Here is a 21,885-nt window from a genome sequence, read left to right on the forward strand (position 1 = left end):
TTATCGATTATCTTTACACAGAGTGAGTCCACATTATTTTTCATATCACCGTCAGGACGTGGATCTAAGGTATCCTTCATCCACAAACAGAGAACCGGTCAGACGAAACAACGAACTCTTGAGCGTTTGACTTAAGACTTGCCCGCACTCGGGCAAGCCAGCGGATCCTGTTTGCCAGCCAATGTCAATTGCCAAAAGATCCACGTGATCATGTCCGTGATCGGAAACAAAGGAAACTCCGTTTGGCGCTTGTCTTTGAATGTATTCCTCGTCGGTTCCAATGTTTTGCTTAAAATAACTTTTCTAAAAATTGGTTTTATTTTGGTTCAAAGGGAAAACGAGAACAGCGTGAGTATTGTAAATGAAAAGAGACTCATTGGCGCCGTGAAGTTAAAAGAAGGACATCAGTTGACATATCGACTGCTTCAAACAATGGTCGAGTGTCCATTTACAAAGCTACGATTTTGAAAGTTGTTGGTAAGTACAAATTGCGATATTCATTACGTGATCAAAATCTTACCAAATATTAGATATAACGGCTTGAATTACGCTTACAATATAGAGATTTAGCTAAACCTAAAAGCGGAGCTCTTGTTAGTTAATTCTAGCCCTTCGTCATACTGAATAAAACAAAAATCTTCGGCACTGGCTGAAGAGGATTTTCGTCAAGAAAAATAATTTTCATCTCGTGTTTGAACCTGTAATTTTTTAAAACTTCTTCGCATTTGGCTATTTTCTTTCATGATTTTCCTCTAGCTGGAAACAAACGACCTCTTTTTGAGACTGTTTCTATCCTTTAATTCAGTAACCTCTGCTGACTAACTGCATATAATGTGGGTGTCTTTAAGAAAACTTGAGATAATATTTGCTGGAGTGGATTTCAATTTTACATCACAGAAATTTATTCCAAACATCAATCAAGTTTTCTCTTTAGTTTAAAAGTTGAGTTGATGTTGTTAGTGGCTATATTAAATAGGTTGAAAAGTTTTAGATGGTAATTCCTCATGTTTGCAAATATTTGAATGTACTGGAAGGTGAAGTTGTTGCAACATGTTAACATGAAACGCAACATTAAATTTATTGACTATCACTTGACTATCTACTGGCTAGCATTTGTATTATATTTCAACCCAACCATTTTCCACAACTTGTAAACACTATTACAAAATAATTAATTAGAGAAATGGAAAACTTGTGGCATGATACACCTTGTTTGAAATACCATGTCCACAATAAGCTAACAAGATTGAGGAGGGTGTAAGTAGGAATAGGCTTTCTTGACTGTATCATTAATTTGCTTTAATTGCTCTTGTTGGTAATGTTTTGATGAGGTTGGGCTGTCAGGGAAAAGAAACTGAGGATTTTAGTAGGCAGTGACTTTCTTTCAAACTTGGAAACTATCATTGTGAAAGCCATACTTGTGCCTGGTAACTCAGGACATGAAATTGGGCCTAATACAGGTGCCAATGCAACTAAATTTTTCACTTTGGCAACCAAGTCCTGAAAATTAGTTGCCCAATTGGTGACCAGAATGCTTCATCATGACCTTCCCTAGAGATATAGTGAATTAAAAGATAAACCCGTAGCAAACTTCCTTGTGAAGTTTGTTCAAAAACGCAGCACTTGTGTCTTGGTCGACAACTGGACGCCATATCTTGGATTTAGGTGAGCTTGAACATTGTATATCATCCATCCCAGTGTCCACTTTGCAACACGTTAAAGATCTTTTTCCTAACTTAATTTTGGAGGGTCTATCTAGAATGCTGACAGCATAACAAAAAGGTTTTGTTTGTCTTAAAAAAAAGAGTGACCAATTTTTTTATTTAATTGGCTACAATTTGAAAAATTTAGGAGCCAAGTGGCTATCAGAATATAAATTAGTTTTACACCCTGTAATTACCTCATTCTTATTCTGATAAACTAGTTTTAAGAAGGATACAATATTTTGTTACATAAGTTTGATCCATGGGCTGTGCACAAAACTTTAATTTGACTATACTTTTATATTAGCCAATACCAGTCCCTTCACATATGAAAATGTCAGAAGGATCAGAGGAAAAATAATGTGCCATACATCTGCAAGATTTCATGTAATTAAAATAATTACATGAATATTAACAGACACTAGGGGATCTAAGAATATTCAAAAGAAAATAAAATTGGTTGAAAAATTAGATTTCCATATAGGCCAGATAAACAAGAGTCTTGGAAAAACAAAATAAGTACTAATGAAAAAACAAAGCTAACTTTATAACACCTGCCTGTACCTGTACAGCACATAGTAGAGTCTGTTGATGTAGTCATAATCCTGGTTTCTGATGGAAACACACACACATGCAGATTTCCTATAAACCTGTAGTTTAAGCCTGTAATGAGTTTGAAATTTTGATGCACATCTCAAAAGGAGAACAAATAAATTTCAAGTTATATTCAGTTTAGGTTAGTGAGGTAAAATTCAGTCAAACATTCAAGACATGCAGTGACAGGTTCAAGAAATTTCCACAACTAATTTTTAATGTTAGCCTACCTAAAACAACCACCTTCATATACAAATTAGACCAGGTTTGTGCTGGTGATGCCCAAAAGAACTATCTGTGGTAAGAAGGCAGGCTTTCCTTTCTTCATTAAAGAAATACTGAGGTTATCATCTTTCCACAAGCTCAGTGGAAAGTTTGAGTGAATGAGATTGATGGTGACTATGTTATTTGAATAAATATTCTGAGGAGGATAAAGAGGAAGATATGGTCTGCACTTATAAAGCTGAGGCATTGACATTCTTGCTTTGTGCATTATATGTGGATGCCAATTACTTTAACTTTTATGTGTCAAAATACAAAAAATGTTCCCTCCATCTATGTGCTCTAAACATCACAGGGGAGGAGGCTGGTCAAAGTAAAAACATGAATTAAAATTGGAGGTCCCTCATTAATTTCATTCCTAATTAAAGGAGGATCCTTGCTTTTCCAGATTCCCACCCTTTAAAACTCACATATCTTGTGACCAATTCCTTATGTCAATGTTTAGTTTGGGTTGGACCATTGGTAAGAAACACCACGCATTAATGAAAGCCTGAGCAAGAGTATTTATTTGCAATGTAAATAATAATACTAATTACATGTTACAATGTGGTAGCCTACACAGCAAAATTATGTAATCACACAATTTCAAACAAAGGAAGTCAGGTTATTGACTCACCTGCCTTAACTTTTGAGGGCTTATGATAACAGAAATAGATATGGTAAGCAGTTACAATTTATACAAAGTTGAAAGTTTGAAAGCTAAGAGAGATGCATTACAGTCATCAGACCCTGCACATCCTTGCAAAAAAGGGTCAATTACCACCATAACTTCTCCCAAACATTCATGCTTAAACAGGAAATCACTAATGTCGCTAGGTGGTACTGTACATACAATAGTTCTACTGACACAAATGCATTTTTCTAAAGTTACCTCGTAGCATATGACTATGCAGGTCATGTGGAAGGTTCTTGCACGAAGACTAACATTTCAATTACCTCAGCAAACTTTAATCATCAGAATTGCAAGCCAAGGTGTATTTACAAAGTGCTCAAGTTTCCAACTTAGTGACCTCATTGTTACCATGGAGTTCACTCCTTTTTGAGGTTATCCTCTGCTTGATCATCCTGTTACATATGAAAACATTAAATTTTACTTTCATATTCAAATAATTACCTGAATGAAAAGTTATATATTTTTTAATAACCTGCTCCCCTTAATTGTGCTCCAGAAATAGTAAACGGTATTGAAGAGAAAGGAAGAAAGTTCTTGAAACATTCTATGTTAAATGTTCAACTTTGTTATGAATGTTAATTGTGATGTCAATGAAAACATTTGTTAAGCGATAATAACAATTACCTTTCCAAGTAAACAAACTACAATGAAGCATGTATGAATAAATTTAATCTCTCCCTGTTTGAAAATCTAATTAAGGTACTGGTGAATGGGAAAAAGCTAAATGTGTTTTTCCTGCTTCTGTCATTCTAAATTCCGGTATCACAAAGCAATCATGCCACCACCTAAGTGTCATTTTTTTGATGTGTACTTTTTCTTATGGACATATAATTTTAGTATCTATCTTTTACCAGGTGACAAATGAGAAGATTCAAGTCCAGACTGGTAATTTGACACATTGCTGGAAAACCTTGCAACTAATTAAATTTCATTTGGTCAAAAACATGAAGGGCAATAGAGGGAGTTAGCAGGTAAGTTTTCCTTAAGTATTCAGTTATGTTTTTTCTATCATGTGGTAAAGTTTGTAGTTTCTCTCATTTCACTGTCTTGTGTTCATTTGTTTGTTTGTTTCATTTTGATGCTAACAAATGCAAGGAGCATATAAAATGTGTATAGTTATTAACTCTTAAATTCCTAAATTCCTACTAATTTCTCCTTTCAATATCATCCCTGGTTCAAACATTAAGGTCATGAGAATAAAGGAAATGATAATCAACTGAAGAACCTCTTGATTGTTAAATTCTCCGTGTCAGGATATTAAAGGAAATGTATCGAGAACAGTATGGAAAATATGCATACTGATCTTAGGGTGTTAGGGTGTAAAGGGTTAAAGACATCATGTAATCATATATGTAGAGTACTCCTTGAATGTATGATTCCACTAAGTGCAAGTGTCTAGTAAACATCATTCTACAGTCTTCTACTTTTCCACCTAGGAGGGTGCCTTGTGTACATAAAAATTGAAGTTCAGTGCCTTTAGTAGCTTTTTTGGCTACAAAGATCAACAAAGAACAATAGCCATACTAAGAAATATTTTTGAAGACACCTCTACAATGGCAGGTACACACAACTGACATGTTTGAGTGAAACATGTCAGGCACTGAAGTATGATTATCAGTTTGCTCATCATTACTTGCAAACAGCTTAATATATCAGTTTTTAAAAATTCTGAATCTCCGCTTTCAAAGAAGAGCATTTCTCATGAAAATGTAAACATTAAAGACATAAGTTACCAGCAACAGGTTTTTCCATTGTTTCATAACATCAGATTCTCATCACATTTTTTGTCACTTTTTAAAGCATAAAAATATTTTAATCATTACAATATAAAGAAATCCCCCATTTTAACCCTTTATGTCCCACTAGTGACCTAGACACAATTTCTCCTTACACTATCAATATGATATCACGCGACAAGTGATAAGAATAAAGAAAAATATCAATAAGGGGATTATTGGTTGATCCAATTCCAAATTCTCCAAACTTATATCACATAAATTGTATGGCAGACAGTAAGGAGAATTACTAATGAAATCTAAGGAGTTGAAGGGGTAAGACACATATGGTTATCATATGTGCCAGAAAGACAGCAAATGAATATAACATTATACTCATGTAGAATGAAGTTTCAAACTCATTGAAATTAAGTTGACTTCATGATTCAGATTTTAGTTAAAGAAATGTTTAATATCTCTTTACAAGGATGAAAGGGGAGTGCATTTATAAATTTTAAAAGATTAAATGCCAAACAGTTAGAGATGTAATTTTAAAAAAATTTACCACAATGTGGCATATCTATTCACTGAGATTTTCATCGTTAGCTGGCACACAGATATAAAAGAGGCTTTGTGAAAAAGACCAGGGCAATAAAATGAAAGATTCAGGAGATGCATATTACATCAACTGGTTTACTGATGTTCTCACCTGAATTCAAACTGGAAAGAGAACTCTGCACACGTCTGTTTTATCTTCTCACACTTAAATTAGACCATATAATTTAATTATTTTCAGGCAGGTTAGGGAGGAAATTAAAGGAATGAATATATGTTACATATAAAGAAACCCCTTGCAATAAAAATAAAGCAGAAGCATATTACCTACGTGTCTATGCTTCTGAATACAGCTATAATGGGTAAGCAATTGTCTGCGCGTGTAAACCAGGTGCAATATACGGTCGTTAAAGGAATAATTTTATTCTGACCTTCCCCCTTGAAGGGTGCCTTGTGTATCAAATATATCAAGTTCAGTAACTCCAGAGTCATAAGCCGGGCTTTTGGGCTACAAAATAGTAAAATAATCAACAAGTCATGCCAGGCCAATTTAACGAGAGTCAGTTAAGTATAGTTTTCTAAAATCGTACGGAAAGTTTTAAATGTGGTTCACTTGTGCTACATATACGAATTTATTGCTCTTAATTACTGATGAAATTCCGACATTGTACTTGAATGCATTCAACAGAAAATATCCAGGAAGGTTACAAAAACGGACTCTCAGAAACTGCTCTTGAATTCGAAAACTGTAAACAGCAATTATTTACGCTAACCATGTGATTACCAGCGTGCTTGTGAACTCAAATTTCTAGGACCGCGTTTAATAACACGATCACAGCTGGGACGCGTCTTGCAAAATGTGGTGACTATCAATTTCAGAGACTGATTCTTCAGTTTTCAGCATAAGGGAAAAATTATCGTATCGCAAGCATGCCCATCATAACCCGAGCATTAAGTGCGCCTCGAGATGTTGAGCGAAGAGAAAGTGGCTCCATGTTTTGTGAGACAAACTATTCTTGAAGTTCGAACGAACCGACACGTTCGATAAGTGCACACAAGCAACATCACTAATTTTAGGTGTCCTTTATGAATTCGCCCTTGAGTTCAGTAGAAAGATACTTGCCTCAGAAATCTACAGCTTAAAAAGTGCGATTATTTTAAATGAATCAAGTAAATCTTACGACTGAAGAGAGGAAGAGGTAGAAACTTGGGCTCACCCTTCGCTATCATTTGAAAACTTTCTAGGCAAAACAAAATCCTGAGGGTGACTTCTTTTCTCTTAACACCACGACAGTATTAAAAATTCCAAACGACAGGACAAGGAATACCTTGAAGAATATGAACACTGAAATGTTATTCGAGCGATAAACTGGCGGGAGGGTTTTTAGGCCATGAATGCCGAAGTCATTGTTTTACCGATACGTGATTTTCGTTATAAACTGAAGCTGGTATCAAACGAGGATTGGTAAAAAAAGGATTGAATTTTTCTGGTACTTAGCGTAAAAGAAAGCCCAGATAAGGCACGACTGACTCTTCTTTTTCGAATCCTTTGTGGTTCGCTTCTCTTTGTAGATGACGTCTTTTCAGTCTGTTTTCAGGAGCGTTTTTGTATTTCCTTCTCGCGTTGCTTTTCGCTAGACATTCGCCTTTTTACTTATACCTTTTCTTGTTCTCTCTCGCGTTCCTCTCGCCGTGTTCTGCCTATTTTGGTGACCTCTCTAACTTTCCTGTGCTTTTTCTCAACTCGCTTTACGCCTTTTACTTCTTGTTTTCTTTTGGTCGCTCTGTCTTTTTCTTTTCAGCCTATTTTCACTCGAAACCCTCTCTCTACAAAGCGTTAGCTCTGCTGGTATTGTTGCTTTGCGAGTTGATTAGAAATTACAGAATAATGAGAATCACTGTCCAACTACAACCTCACCAGCTTGATTTCCAGCTCAAAACCCGGGTTGCAAATTATTTGCTTACGTAGCTTCACATCCGCATAACACAAGGGCTTCACGTGGGCTAATAGTATTAGCCCACGTGAAGCCCTTGCGTAATGTCTAACAGTGTACCCGTGATACGCTGCACTGAAGCTCGACACTCGATTCTCGAGTATGCGCACTTCAATGTCATCTGTGTCCGGTGTCTCCGCTATGATCAGGTCAATCTTAATAGTCACAATGGTAACAATTATGGTTCGAGCTATCTGCACACAGCACACATGCAGCTTGATCGGCCATCTGACACACAGGAAATTCAAACGAACACGAAGGCGATTGTAGCAAAAACGCTAAGTTCGTGTGTTTTTGAGTCCGTTTAACTTTTATCGCAAATAAATTCGAATACTCAGTATTTAAATTTAGTCGTTTTTCCCGGTGTTGAATGCCCAGGGGCGCAATAAGGCCCATCCTAGAACAGGTAGCGAAGAAAGTGAAGATTCTAAATTACGAAAACAACGACCTGCAAACCAGATGACTCTTAGACTGAACCAATAGATGTAACATGTTTAATTTTGACCTCTTGAGCCTTAGCACGTGCATCAGTTACAGGTTTTGCAAATGTTGCGTAAACAGTTACATTTCCGCGATAAATGTCAGCCGCAAAGGATGCCGTTGTTTATCCAATTACTTAGAGGATGGAGACGATCCAGCGGGGTTTTATGGCCTATGGCGTTCAGACATCAATGAATTGTCATACGGGGTTGTTTTCTAGAGCAGACTTGTACGTTTTAAGCGTTAAAAAAACATTTCTCCAGAAAAATAGTGAGCCGTTAACGAATAGATTCATACAAAAACAGGATCAATCTTTACATCCGTTTTTCGGAAAGGAGGTTATTTGCTTTATTTTCTAAAAGGTAAATGTCCTACAGAAATAAAGAATTTGAATTTGAATCAGGTTTATTCGTACGCTATCATTACCTCAGATACGTGACGAATATTGGAAATATTTCAACATTCTTTGACATTTCTGAATTAGAAGGCGTCTAAACCTTTCCATGTTAGGCTTTTGTCTGTTAAACAATTGTTAAGTTTGATGCTGCCTTTACAATGGGTCACAGTTATCAAATTCATGGAAAAGTATAAAAATTCCTGGCTTCGCGTGTCTTCGTTTTCGTTTTCTGGGTTCTTCGGTCTTCGATCTTTGTTTTCGATGTCTTTCCAGAATCATCTCATTTCACCTTATCTGCAACTGCACGTTTAAATAGAAAACCTGTTTCAGGAAAAACGACGTATTCAAGGCAAATACGGCAATTGTGCAAGTCTAACCGTCAGAATAATCTAAATTTCCCACCTGGAACGTATCTCTGTTCAACGATTGACATGTCAAATTTTAGGCTGAACATATGAATCCCAAGTAAGAGAGATCGTGCCAGAGAAAATGCGTTCTCGTTAAGTCATAAATTAAAAATTATTACTTTACAGAAAGTGGCCTCGAGGTATCCATTTTTTGCGTCGAAAATGCGGTTTCTTACGCAATTGGTAGATTTCTGAGGCGTGTTTACGAAGGCTCATTGTTGGAGCATGGGTTTACCTGTAGTTTCACAACCCACGCTACGTCATTAGGTTTCTCACCTGGCTCGAAATTCATTCCTTCGCGTGCTTAAGTCGCTACGGTTATCCCTAATTGTCAAAGAGATTCTGTGGTCCCTCTTTGAGCTAACGAGAAAAACGTGTTTGGTTTCTGAAGCTTTCTTAGCTTAGGAGGTTAGTATACTACTAAAATGGCGAGAAGATCATGTGTCTTTCAAACACCTTTCAGTGTACAAACTGGAGGAATGACATTATTTTATTTTAGTTAATTCTATACTCTTTTATCTGATGCAGTTCAATTTAAACTCCGCATATTTCGTTTTTCGGACGATCATATCAACATATTCCTGGCTATAAAGTCTCATGGAGAACCTTTTTCGCCAGTATAACTAAGAGGCCTCAAAAGTAGAAACATACTAAATATTAGTCTGCATGGTTTTTTAAGCTGTAGATTTCTGAGGCAAGTATCTTTCTACTGAACTCAAGGGCGAATTCATAAAGGACACCTAAAATTAGTGATGTTGCTTGTGTGCACTTATCGAACGTGTTTAGACCAAGAGGCTTAAACAATTTTACTACTCATTGTATATGCTAGAGATGGGAAAATTCGTTCACAAAGCCGTTACGTAACTGGGTTTAGCGATTTTTTGTTCACAAAAAAGCGTTGAAAAACCTGTTCCTTCCCTATTTATAAGCCCCATCTGGTGAAAAACTCGATTTTTTGACAGCATTTCCTGTAGCTTTACGAGCAATAGAGCCTGGAGCATGTCAAAAAAAAAAATAATAACGCAGTGTATTTGGTAACAAAGGCTGCGTGAGGGAGCTACCATTGCTTGTCGTTGTTTATTTATGCTCTAAACGTGCCTTTTACATACGTTTTATATTGATTGAAAATGCTAACTGGCCTTGAAAGCGTTTGTTTTACGCAAAAGTGTTCCTATTTACGCGATTGTGGCTGGATGCGATTGTCATTGCCACTGATACAAAGGCACAAAATCATCCCAAGATACCCAAGTGATTGCCATGATCTATGCTCAAATTTTCCGGCCGTCGAGGCGATTGTAGCGATCGCAACAATTATATGAAAACCAGAATCAATCGTTTGTGTCTTAGCAATCTGATCCTACGAGCGGAAATTGTTGCAAATTCGACTGATAACGCAATGCGCATTTTCAAATATGATTTTGGTTGATAAAGCTTTGTATCCATTGTGACTCAGTACAACAGTCTCTTTAATGTTGCACGTGCGTGGCGTTTTCCTTTTTTTATTGTCACACGCGTGTGTTGTTTACACTTTTTCAATAACTTGTCTAACGCGTAGCTGCTAGTTTAAGTTATTTAAGCTAGTTTTTCGTTCTAGCTGTTCAAGGAAATGAGTTTCCTTCATCATAAGTTCATTGAGGGTTTTCTTGTACGATCGAAAGCTTTCTTTGTAAGTAATGTTCAACGCGGGCTTTAGATATTTCGAGAAAGTTCTTTAATATCACGCAAGAGTACGGGTAGGTGTGGAGACATCCGAACATACAAAAGTTAGTTAATCTTGTTGACGAATTCAAATGACACAAGATTTTTTTTTTTTTTTTCCTTTTTTTTTTTTTTAAGCTAGTTTAGAAGAAGTTTGGCTTAGCGCCGAAGATCAATTAAGCTAGTGACTAAAGCAGCGCCAAGTTTTCATGGATCGAGTCAATAAAGCATCAGTTCTGAGAACGTGTTATACATTTGAGTAACGGGAGAAATAGTAAGAACTATCAAAATATGTACAAGGACGAATAGTTTAGTCTCCTTCGGCATAAATTTTAGGTTGAAATTTTCTATTCCTACAATTGTGTGTACTAGCTGAATCATGAGGACCCTGTATTGCCTTCAAGTGGCATATCTAGTGCTGATATTGCACCAGATATTCTCCAGTATGGCACTGAGTGGAGCTACCTGTCAAAAGTTCAAATTCGTTGTCGGTGAAGATGTTGTCTTCAACTACATTCTGGAAGATCACGTTTTTCAAAGAGTAACTGTCCTTGGTGCCACCCAATGTCACGTAAGGTGCAAAGATAACTGCTTGTGCGTATCCATGAATTACTTTCCTCAGTCCGAAGAAAACAACTGCGAGCTTAATGACGCAAACAGAGAGATGGTGCCAGCGGCAATAAAATGGAGACCAGGAGGAAATTACTATGATTTGGTGAGAAGTTACACGGTGAAGGTGAGCTACGACATGTCATTATGATAGTAATCCTTTCTTTCTCTGAGGTTTTTATTTTTGTTGTTGTTCCTTTTTAAATCCATTTGTGTTATTCAATTTTATTTTGTCCTAATAAAGCCTACGGTTATCACTTAAATTCCCTCTAAAGTTACAAAAAGAAAATAAAGATGAAATCTCAGGCGATTGCTTCCTTTGATGATAAGACCCAACCGGGTGGGTTTCTTTCTAGGAAAATGTCTGACACACAAAAAATATCTATTGCTTTAGGGTGGAGACAAATACATTCCAGGAAAACATCACTGTGTAAACAGATGTTGCCACTCCAATCCTTGTCTGAATGGAGGGGTGTGTCAGGAGCTATGTGACACTTTCAGCCCCAGGTTTAACTGTACCTGTCCTGGCTCATATTCTGGTCAACGATGCGGAAAGATGAAACAGCCAAGGAGTTGCAAGGACAACGCTAGCAACGGTGCCTTGATATCTGGGAAGTACGACATATTTAATTCTGCAAACGAATCTATTCCCGTTCATTGTGATTTCCCCAAATAATGACCCATAACCCCAAAATAAATTTTGAATTGCATTATCCAATGATCTAGCTTTTGATGAAAGCAGATGGTCCAGCTATCATTTCAGCTGACACAATACACATCTTTCCAAGGATTTCAAGTATTTGATAAGTACACTTTATTCAGATTCTTCGCCCCTTACTCTATCCAATTACAGAATCCAAAAAAAAAAAAAATTAAGTTATCATTGAGTAAATACATCTTTGATGCAATGTCCTTACACTACCCCGTATTGTATCTGTGATTCATTTTGCATAGCTGTTTCTTTTGTTGTTGTGCGTCACTTGAAGGGTAAGTTTAGCTCTTTTTGTAACATCTAAGGTTTGCTGCAAACGGTTTCCTCTATTCTTTTGTAACATGCATGATTGAAAAGCGAGCTAAATCGAAAGAATTCTATCACCAAAACGGTACTTATTATTTACCGTTTTGCTTGTTATCATCATTGCCGAACAACGACTTAATAAACTCCCCCATACCAAATGCCTCTTGCAGCCTCTCTTCATCCTCCTTTACATTGTGTAGGTTAAAATCTAAAATAGACACAAATATGTTTATAAGAAGAACTGCAAGGGCGATCATAAAACTAGCGGTAAAAAGATTACCTAGCACTCTATTGACATCGTCAAGTTCAGCAACATGAATAGTGTTACCCAGTGCTAACTCAAACTCTGAGGCAAATGAACGAATGAATGATGAAAATGAAAACACTGAATCACCAAAAACCAGGAAAGCAAACTGGCCATGTGCAATAAACAGTATTCCAAAGAGAAAGCTGAATGATAAAATGTCGTTTTTCGCAGTAATTACTGTCCAAGCCAGTATTTGTACATGCGGACTAAGGCGAATAAAGTAGAGAATTTTGAATGTGGCAATAAACAAAGCAAATGCTAGGGCAACATTTTCCATGTCAGTCCAAATAATGGCAAACTGGAAGCTTACCGTCAGAAAAGGATTCCTTCGCAATTCTTTTATACTATCATGCATAAACTTTGCCTTCAGGACATAAAACACAATTGCTAGCGAGGCACTCATAATTTGAGCGATGTCTATCCAGTTCCACATTTTTTTGAAAAATGCACATCCCTCGCGACATAGTCGGATTAAAAGAATAGAGATATAAACTAACACTGCCAGCATAAACAACAATCGACACATTAGATAAAAGCTATTGGACGTAGACTGAAAATTGAACATTTTTATGGTGTCAATTTTTTCATAAGTAAGTCCAAATCCGAAAGGTAGAACCTCATAATAATAAGTAATAATGCTCATTAAGTCAGTATTTAAGTTCAAGACTTGAAATTCGAGAAGAATTGCCCTTGTTCTCCTGTCAATCCAATCCTTGTCTTTGACGCCTTCCATCATGCGGATAGCAGTCGGTTTGTCGTATCCTAAATCAAGAACGTATCCCCCACCGCCATATATGTGATGCTGGGCCCAGGATGGAAAGTTATTGAGCTCCTCTGCAGTTGAATATCGCCACGGTCTGGGACAAAGTTGTGATAGATTTTTCCATTTAATCTGTGAATCTGATAAGTAAATCCAGTGGGGAAGATATAGACGAGTTGTATCTTCTTCTGGGGTCGAGTAGAAATCGTAGCACTTGTCAATAATCGTCTCAACCTCCTCGGCGGTTTGGCAAGAATCTTAATTGAAACAAAGGTCCATTAAGATAATATCTCAGTGGTACATACATAATAATTCTGGAAGGGGTTTGCGACGAGCTTACTGATAGGATCCAGTATCGCCGAGCACCCGCTTGGTTAATGAGGGGGCGAGGGCAAAAGGATAGAACCTTACCTTCCTTTATCCGAAGCTGCCGGAGTCGAGGCATTCCAATAAGCATGGAAACTTTATTACCAATGTATTCTGGCGTTTGCTCAACCTGACCATTGTACCACTCACCGGCATACGCGTCATGGACAAATTTACCTAGCATGTAAGTCCACATCTTTTCTCCTGTGTTGACCTAGAATTGTAACTCGACATTTAAACAACAACCTCGATTAACAGCTTAGTGCAAAGAAAACATTTCCTAAAAGCATCCTAGCAAGAGATCACTTTTTTCCGTTTTAATGACGCTATACTACCAGCAAGGTGGAAAGTAGACAAAAACCTGATCAGAGAAAATTTATCTATTATCTAACCACTCAGTTCGTACACATACCTTGTAAAAAAAGGTGAATCCATCCCGAGTGCCTTTGGTCATTAGATATCTGTGGTGATCCTTGTCTCCATAGGCGACAATCATCAACAAAAGATAGAAAACCATAAATGCGACAAACTGACGAGCAAGTCTGAAGAACTTTTCCTTTCTTAATTCATAGGCGCGTAGCTCTTTCATCTCCTCGGTGAAAGACGATTTATATCTATCACCTTTCTTGGTGTTTAGTTTTGGTCTCTTGAAAATTAGAATCAATAAGACTGTAAAGGTGAGAACCTTCGCGGGTTGCCAAAAAAAGATGTCCTGGACACAGCAGGCAACTACGGAAGCCAGCCACATGTCGGCAGTTTGTTTGCCCCATTGAAGGCTGTAAAATACTGTTATGGTCGCGGGTACAAATATCACCGATAAACAAAGAAACCAAGCGATGTATAAAAATGAATAAGGGAGACTACACCATCTTGATCTCGTTGCAGCAGTACGCTCTACGTTAAAGCTCTCTTCTATATCGCCAATGAGTCTCTGTTTTTGTCTTTTTATCTTTCGGTATCGAAAGGCTCCAGTTATTATTAGGCTTAGTGGGGCAATAATCAATGAACTCTTAATACCAATAATCAGCCGGCGTAATGACATCTGTAAAGGACCGATCTGAATTGACTCATCGGGAACTCTATTCATTTGATAAAACATGGCGTTACAAACCATTGCCAGACATAGTAAACCAAGGCAGCAAGAGGCTCTTTGGACGCGGGAGAATTGATTGCGTAGTGGTCTGGTTATCACAGAGGCCCATAAATGATGTTCTGCAAGGTCGACTAAAGAAACAGAATAAAACAGTGTTTTAAAACTGCGAGTCTCGTTGCCAGGATCAGCGGACTTTATTGTTGCTTTTAACGATCCACTTCCCTTGTGCAAACAAAGCCAACTGTGGTGGAAGAAGTCCCATCTCTGGTCATTATTTATATCGACAAGGTGAGCTTGATCTAGAAACCAGGAGGAGTTCTTTCCAGAGTTGTCGTGCCACAATTCCATCTTAACTACAACTCCGAGTGAATTTTCAAGATGGAAGACAAACTTTTCGATGTTGCCTCTTGCAAACATTTTTCTTCCTGGCGGTGAATTCGCGGTCAAATTCACAGACTCTAGAATGCCTTCGGTGCCGTAGATTTTAACAAACACATTGGAAGTAGTCCCAGCATTTCGCCAAACTCCCGTAACTACGGTGAACTCGTACATATGCGTGCCGTTTTCATTCGGTTTCACATGAACAGTTGGTCCCAGCTGTCAAGGAAACAACAAATCATGAAGTAAAGGAATGGGAGGTAGATAAGCACGTAGGCGGGTTACTTAAAAAATATTCAACAACTCGAGGTCAATTAGTGAGAGAATTGTTTATTTGATCTCAAACTTTTTTTTTCGCGGTATCCGTTCCTTTATATACGAGAAAATGAAGCTTAAAAGCAGCAATCAGCACATATTCATTCATTACTTATCGCCTTGGAGTACAGAGGGGGGGAGGAGGGAGTGGGGGCGACGGAGGACTTTGGTTGTGTCGCGGCGAACTTTTCCTGAGCTTGCCTTAAGGCTCTGTATTATTCTTGTGATCTCAATGGCAAATAAGTGGCAGCAAGTGTTCTATGGTTTTCCCCTCCTTTTAATGATGAAAAAATAAAACAAACCTTTCTTTCGTCTTTCACATCAGCTCTCCTTGCCCATATAATCATCAAAACGAAGACGCCAAAAATAGAAGAGACAGTTGCAAGAACCACGTAATTTTCTGTTTCCTCGAGTCTAGTAAACTCGTTCAAAACTTTGTTGAAGTCGATAGGATTTGGTGCAAAGACGAAACCACCTCCAAAGCCTGTGAGATGATTACATCTACAATGAAGTAGATGATCATTTGTTTCATCTCCAACCTAAATTAGATAAAAGATGTAGAGATTTAGCTTATCATTTCATAACATTTTATTGCCTTTGCTCAAAAGTATCGGTGAGGAGATTCTTATAGGAGAATTAATCAATAATCATACCATAAATAAAAAACAAAACAAAAAAAAAACTAAGCACGACTCTCATAAGGTAGGTTAGAAGTTAAACGTGCAGTGAATAACTGTTTTATTGTGACACAGCATATAAAATTAATGGGGAATGAATGAACTTAATCTTTACTCTTCCACTGACCTTACAGCCATCTTTACTCCACTTGTCTTGGGTTAAAGCAAAATAGTAACAACTATATTTCCGAACTTTTATAGTATAGTTCTCATCGGTAAAAGGATTATAAATCAAAGTTTTATTGTACTCTATTCCTTTCACTGGAGGTGGCTTTGGCTCAACGCAGTCCCTTCTCTGTCTCCTTTTTCCGTTGCATGATCGTCTTGTTCGAGTGTGATTTAACTGGTCGTGACTACGTTCAACGTACAGAACCCCGACGTAATACAAACCAGTTTGATTAAAATGTCCAGTGGACATGACCTGGTATGGACTTCTTAAGCATCTTGACAACCAATTGCCACTAACTCTGTCCCAACTGCACGACGAAAAGTCCGGTACGTTGGACATATGGTTGTAATTGTTAACGGTTGGGCGCTCCCCGAGTTTAACAAACACTGTCATTGAAAGACTCTCATTGACAGGTTGAACTTCAAGAATGATGGAATCGGAATTTTCTGCAAGTTCAACGATGTGGTATCTCATATTTTGTGGTCTGACAAAGTAGTTATTATCATATGAGCTGTTTCCAGGAGGATTTAGTGGTATTTTAATGTCAATGTCAACGTCTTCTCCACCAACAGGTAATACACCTTTATCGTTGGTAAACTCGAGACTAAGAACTTCTGATATGACTTTATGATAGCTTTCGTGCCAGCGGTATGGATTGAAACTTGTTTTTATCATCTGCAGGTAGAAATAGGGAAGATTTGCTAAAACACACGAACTTAAACTTAATTAAATATAACCGATTAATTAATTAGAATTTAAGATTTATATCGGAATGTCAACACTTTATTTTACTGTTTCAATAAGTTATCTCTCGTTGTTGCATGCCATACCTGATACTCAGCCAACTCCACACTTTCATTTGCAAAAGCGCGATTCATATTTCGAGGAAGACGAAAGCTGTCTTTTTCGGTCAAGTTCAAACTTCTTTCTTGAAGTCCACATGATGACTCCCGGCCCACTAAGATACTCATGCCCGGCACTCGTAACGTCTTTGGGGCCTGAGAAACTGCTGATCTCACCGCCACAGTTGTAAGCAATGTTCTTGTTACGTCCATAGACTTTAAAACGTTATCTTTAGCCTAAAAAATATTCAAGAAAACAGACTGATATTCAGCAGTTCATTGACACCACTAAGGCTGGTTCGAGGGCAAGGGCGCCTTTTTATGTTAAATAAGGTAACGCAATTTCAAAGAAGATGAAGGGGCCTCAGTAGGGCTATATGACCTACTGATACAAAATTTGCGAGCTCAGTTGTATTGAGCAAGTGGGTCATTACATGACTGTTTTAAAATTCTCTCTAGAAACCCTACCTTCAACTGTTCGGATGATAAGGTTTTGCCCTCTTTTCCAATAGCAGCCGCTTCTGCAGATACCATCATTAGCTCCACTGTTCCAAAAAGCGAGTTGTATACCCCTTGAGAGATCATTCTTTCATCATCTGCATTCTTCTCTTTAGCTTTGGAAAGCAACAGAGCAGCAATACTCTCTAGTGTGTTTGGAAGCAGATCCTTGAAAAAATGATGTTTAATTATTTTATGTGCGGGTTGTTTGTTTCTGAAACTTAACTTGCAACCATATCCATGTACATTAATTAACCTCAAACATTATTTATAGTTGAGCTGTTTGTGATACCAAAATACTGATTTCAATTATTGATGCAAGGGTAAACAACGGTGTACTCTTGAGGCTGGCCAATCTCGCCAATTGGCTTGTCTACTTGCCCCTGCTCTGTTTCGATAGCTTGGAACAGCTTGAATATCACTCGAGTCTCCCCTCACTTTCCACATATGCCCTTGAAAATTACCGTTGCTGCATTTGGAAACTGTATTTACTCTTCGTGTGAAAACACTAGATGTATTAAGTGCTTTGTTATATATTTAGACTTTCCCTTAAACAGTCATATGGTAAAAACATGCTGTTGTATTCGGTGCGCGAGCAACAACTGTGCAATTGTCTTCCGGTCGGTTTTTTATTTGAAATTGATCAGGGGCACATAACCGAGAATCAACCAATCACAGTGCTCGTTTTGTTAAGTGAGAGTCTAGGTATATAACAAAATCTTTTAATCATGGGTATGTCATGGTATCACTGATAAACCGGCCCTCACTTACTTAGCTAGCATTGCAATGGGTGTTGTTTCTAGCCTTAAGCGATAAAACAGAAGCTAATATCTAGTTAATCTTGATCCTTCGATCCGAAACTGGGTGAACTGATCATTGGGTCATACGTCCTATCCAGAGAAAATTCATCAATGTAGAAATTCACAAATCCCAAAATTACCTTAGAGAGAAGAGATAACTCAGTCACTTTCTTTCCAGCGGAGGCTAAAAAAGCGGACAAAAACACCGCACTTGATAAATCAACCTCTGTAAGCTGGAATTTCTTTAGGGCAATGTCCCTCAACTTCGAAAAAAAGGAAACAAAACAAAAGTCGAAAAGTGAATATTGGACTACACAGACATCTTATTAGCCCCAAATTCTTGACACTTACGGCACTTTTCAGTTGACTGGGTGTTGCTGAGCCGGAGAAATTTCTCGTTTCAAATTCTTGTTTCTCTAAAGTTAAAAGCATGGCTGTCATCAGCTGCCAAGCCTTCTGTGTTCCTTCTTCGAAAATGAAATCCTCGAAAAAAGCTGACGATTTTTCAAGAAGTTCAAAAAAGTCTTGTTGCACTCGTAGTTGGGGTGGAGTTACCTGCAAAAATGTTGGTGGTTTAAAACTATAAAATTGAAAAATACTAAAGAATTAATAAATAGGTCCTGGCAGAGGCTATAAATGTAAAACCCATTTGACGTAAATCGCATCAGAGAAGTCACAATCACAGTAGTAAATACGATTGAAGTTTTAGCAAATGAAAAAAAAAAAATTAAGAAGTGGGTGTCGTTGAGAGCATTAATCGGTCTGATATACCTATTTTAGTTCCCTCACAATAAAGAGCAAATAACTAAGAAAGCTTGTTGATTTCAGAAATTGACGGAGATAAGAAAAATGTATTATTTGTTTATACCTTTACTATGATATCCACCTCAGACGTAGCACCATTGCTTCTTGACACGAATACCTTGATCTTGGATAAATATCCACGCGAGGAATTTCCTTGCGGTAAAACGAAATGTTGACTCGCGTTGAGGCCATAGTACAAAGTAAGGTGAATGTTTCCTTCTCCGATAACTTGCACCTCATAAGTTAATACTTCATCAAGAACGAACCAATCAAAGCATTGCAGCTGAAATATGGTATAAACGGCTTCACCAGTCTCTGGGGTTATAACGCACGAACCTTTCTGTGGAAGGACAGCAGTCCTGAAAACTTGAACGGTTTTAGAGGGGGTTTCATCTTTGAGTATCAAAGTTAATTCCAATCGATATTTCGTATCGTTTTTTAGCATCTCTGGATCAACTGAGAACACCTGGGACCTCTCAGGGGTGTTATAAATTTGAATCCAAGTCAAGTTTTCGTCTTCTTGGTAAAGGAACCACTCAAACTGCGCTCGATCAACACAAGAATAGCTCAGGTAATCGGCTGAGATGGTCAGGGGTGCTGACGGATTGACGTTTAATCGATCGCCCAATACGAAACTGCCAAAAAAAGATTCAATGGCAAAGTCAAACGTACGGGATTACTTAGAGAAGATTACAAAAAAAAAGAAAAACAATCAAACAAACTAAAACAAACCCAAATGCAAGAAATGATCAAGAGAGTATTGAACACGTGATATTCCAGACTGTTATTCACCTTGAATTGACGCAATCATCCTTACAAGCTTGCTCCTCACTTCGTAAATCTTCTAAAGTAAGCATCAATTAACGAAAAACAGTTTGACTCGATATACTTACATAAATGACACTTCAGGAGGACTTCCTTCGACCACATGGATTGTTTTTGAGTCGCTCGACAATCTGGAATCTTTCATAACAATAAGTTTAAAAATGTACGATGCACTTGTATTCTCCATCGTTGAAGCATTTAAAGTAATAACAGGTTCTGTGATGGCCAGTCTCCCAATTCCTGTGCCAAAACAGCCTCCTAGTGACTTACCAGATTGGTTAGAAAGAATGGGCACAATTTGAATGTCATTAGGATGCCTAGTTGGGAATTCCTCATCTGATCTCTTACAAAGCCAGAAAAATGTTAGTGACTCTAGAGATCCATGGCCAACATGAGGATCATATGAGTCGGATCCATTGAGGGTAATGATTTGCTCGTTTCCTCTTGTGACTTCAGTTTCACCGGATATCGTTGCGACCAGCTGTGAAGGACGTATAATGATATAACCCCTATCAAACACACTGTGTGTCAAATTATTGCTCCCTTGGAGAACGGTAAAAGAGAAGAACAAAGCATACACCACGTGGGCATATTGCAAATGGTGGTCAGTGAGGGTCCATGTGCTTCTTTCGGTGGAAACTACACTTCCATTCAATAGAGCGTCAGAGTTGTTTAAGGATGGATCTGCTAAAATCCAAGACATGTTCTGAATCCATATCTTTGCGCATCTTACAGCAATGTTTGCGGTAAACGTATGATATGAGCTGAGCTGAACCTCGGTGGGTTGATCAATAGAGCGTCCCACATCGTTAATACTTACTCGTGGAGTATCGCACAATGTGGTACCTAACATGGCGTGGAAATGATCATCACCTTAGAATTGTGGTTTAACACCCTTTGTCTGCACATCTGGCTCTGTTATATTGTGTATTAAGAAGTTGAACTGGAAGCAATTTTCGTTCAATCTACAGCTAACATATATATATATATATATATATATATATATATATATATATATATATAATTTATGGCAAACCTATTGGAAGGTTCATTTAAATGAAGGATTTGGGTCACAAAAGGTTCGAATGTTTGCACGCACACATTAGAAGCATTAACGTAAAATATAAGCGTACATTTTGCCCATAGCTCTTTAAAGACCGTTCATTATGTATCGCTTAAGGAGGTGGGGGTTGGGGTGGAGGATTTTTCTTGTGACGCAGTAAAATATTCCTGATACCCAATAAGGCTTGGTTATATTCTCATGAACCCCCTGCCGCTCAGCGGAATGCTGCAATTCGGCAGTCAAATTTCTAAAGTCGACCCCCTTTATACTTAGTTGATGATCCCCCTCAATTTTCCCCCGGAAAATCATGTGATCTCCTCTGATTCCTGCCTCTTCTCCCCGCTGGAGTTAAATAGTCATTTCACATCATACCTATCTTCAGAAATTACCACGCGCATTGTTTGTTAACCTATCAATTAAGAATTGTTTGTAACATACTGTTTGACGTACCAAAACAGAGATGAGATGCAACTTCGGAGCAATAACAATCGTAAGATCCGTCCAAATTCGTACAGTTGGCAGCGTCAGCGCAACGTTCGGGGTCTTCACACTCGTCCACGTCTATTATTGGGCCAGAGTAAAATAACCATGAATTAAAAACCTTCTCAACAAATGAACATGTAAAACAAACTTAAATAATCAAATTAGTCGGAGTAATACCCCTCAACTGACACAAGTAGAACTGATTAGCTACTGACCCAGGTTAATTAAAAAACAATTAAATTAAAGCTGGAGGCTTATTATTATCTAAAGGTTAGAGGTGATGCATTTAAAGTAGGGTGGCAGATCTTTTCTAAGGAAGCGTATTGACGTAAGAATTTTGCATCAATCACACATTCGCTCTAGACCCTACAAAAAAAATT

The 21,885-nt window shown here is 37.8% G+C and overlaps 1 protein-coding gene and 1 long non-coding RNA gene across 2 annotated transcripts; one reads left to right on the plus strand and one right to left on the minus strand.

Annotated features, from left to right (window-relative positions):
- Positions 1-460: 460 nt before the first annotated feature.
- LOC136282335 (uncharacterized) lies at positions 461-5,771 on the plus strand. Its single transcript, XR_010718216.1, has 3 exons — positions 461-477; positions 4,107-4,223; positions 4,689-5,771. It is a non-coding gene; the product is annotated as an uncharacterized lncRNA (long non-coding RNA).
- A 6,236-nt stretch (positions 5,772-12,007) lies between these two features.
- On the minus strand, positions 12,008-21,573 carry LOC131787201 (polycystin-1-like protein 2). Its single transcript, XM_059104288.2, has 12 exons — positions 21,473-21,573; positions 20,028-20,805; positions 19,199-19,769; positions 18,682-18,885; positions 18,471-18,593; positions 17,501-17,698; positions 17,021-17,269; positions 16,149-16,865; positions 15,647-15,883; positions 13,971-15,248; positions 13,604-13,772; positions 12,008-13,449 (listed from the first exon to the last, which is right to left on the minus strand). The coding sequence occupies exons 2-12, from the start codon at positions 20,660-20,662 to the stop codon at positions 12,218-12,220; spliced, it is 5,613 nt and encodes a 1,870-aa protein (XP_058960271.2). The 5' UTR covers positions 20,663-20,805; positions 21,473-21,573; the 3' UTR covers positions 12,008-12,217.
- Between the last annotated feature and the right edge of the window lie 312 nt (positions 21,574-21,885).

Source organism: Pocillopora verrucosa, chromosome 7, assembly GCF_036669915.1.
Source record: "Pocillopora verrucosa isolate sample1 chromosome 7, ASM3666991v2, whole genome shotgun sequence".
In the NCBI taxonomy this organism is placed as follows: domain Eukaryota; kingdom Metazoa; phylum Cnidaria; class Anthozoa; order Scleractinia; family Pocilloporidae; genus Pocillopora; species Pocillopora verrucosa.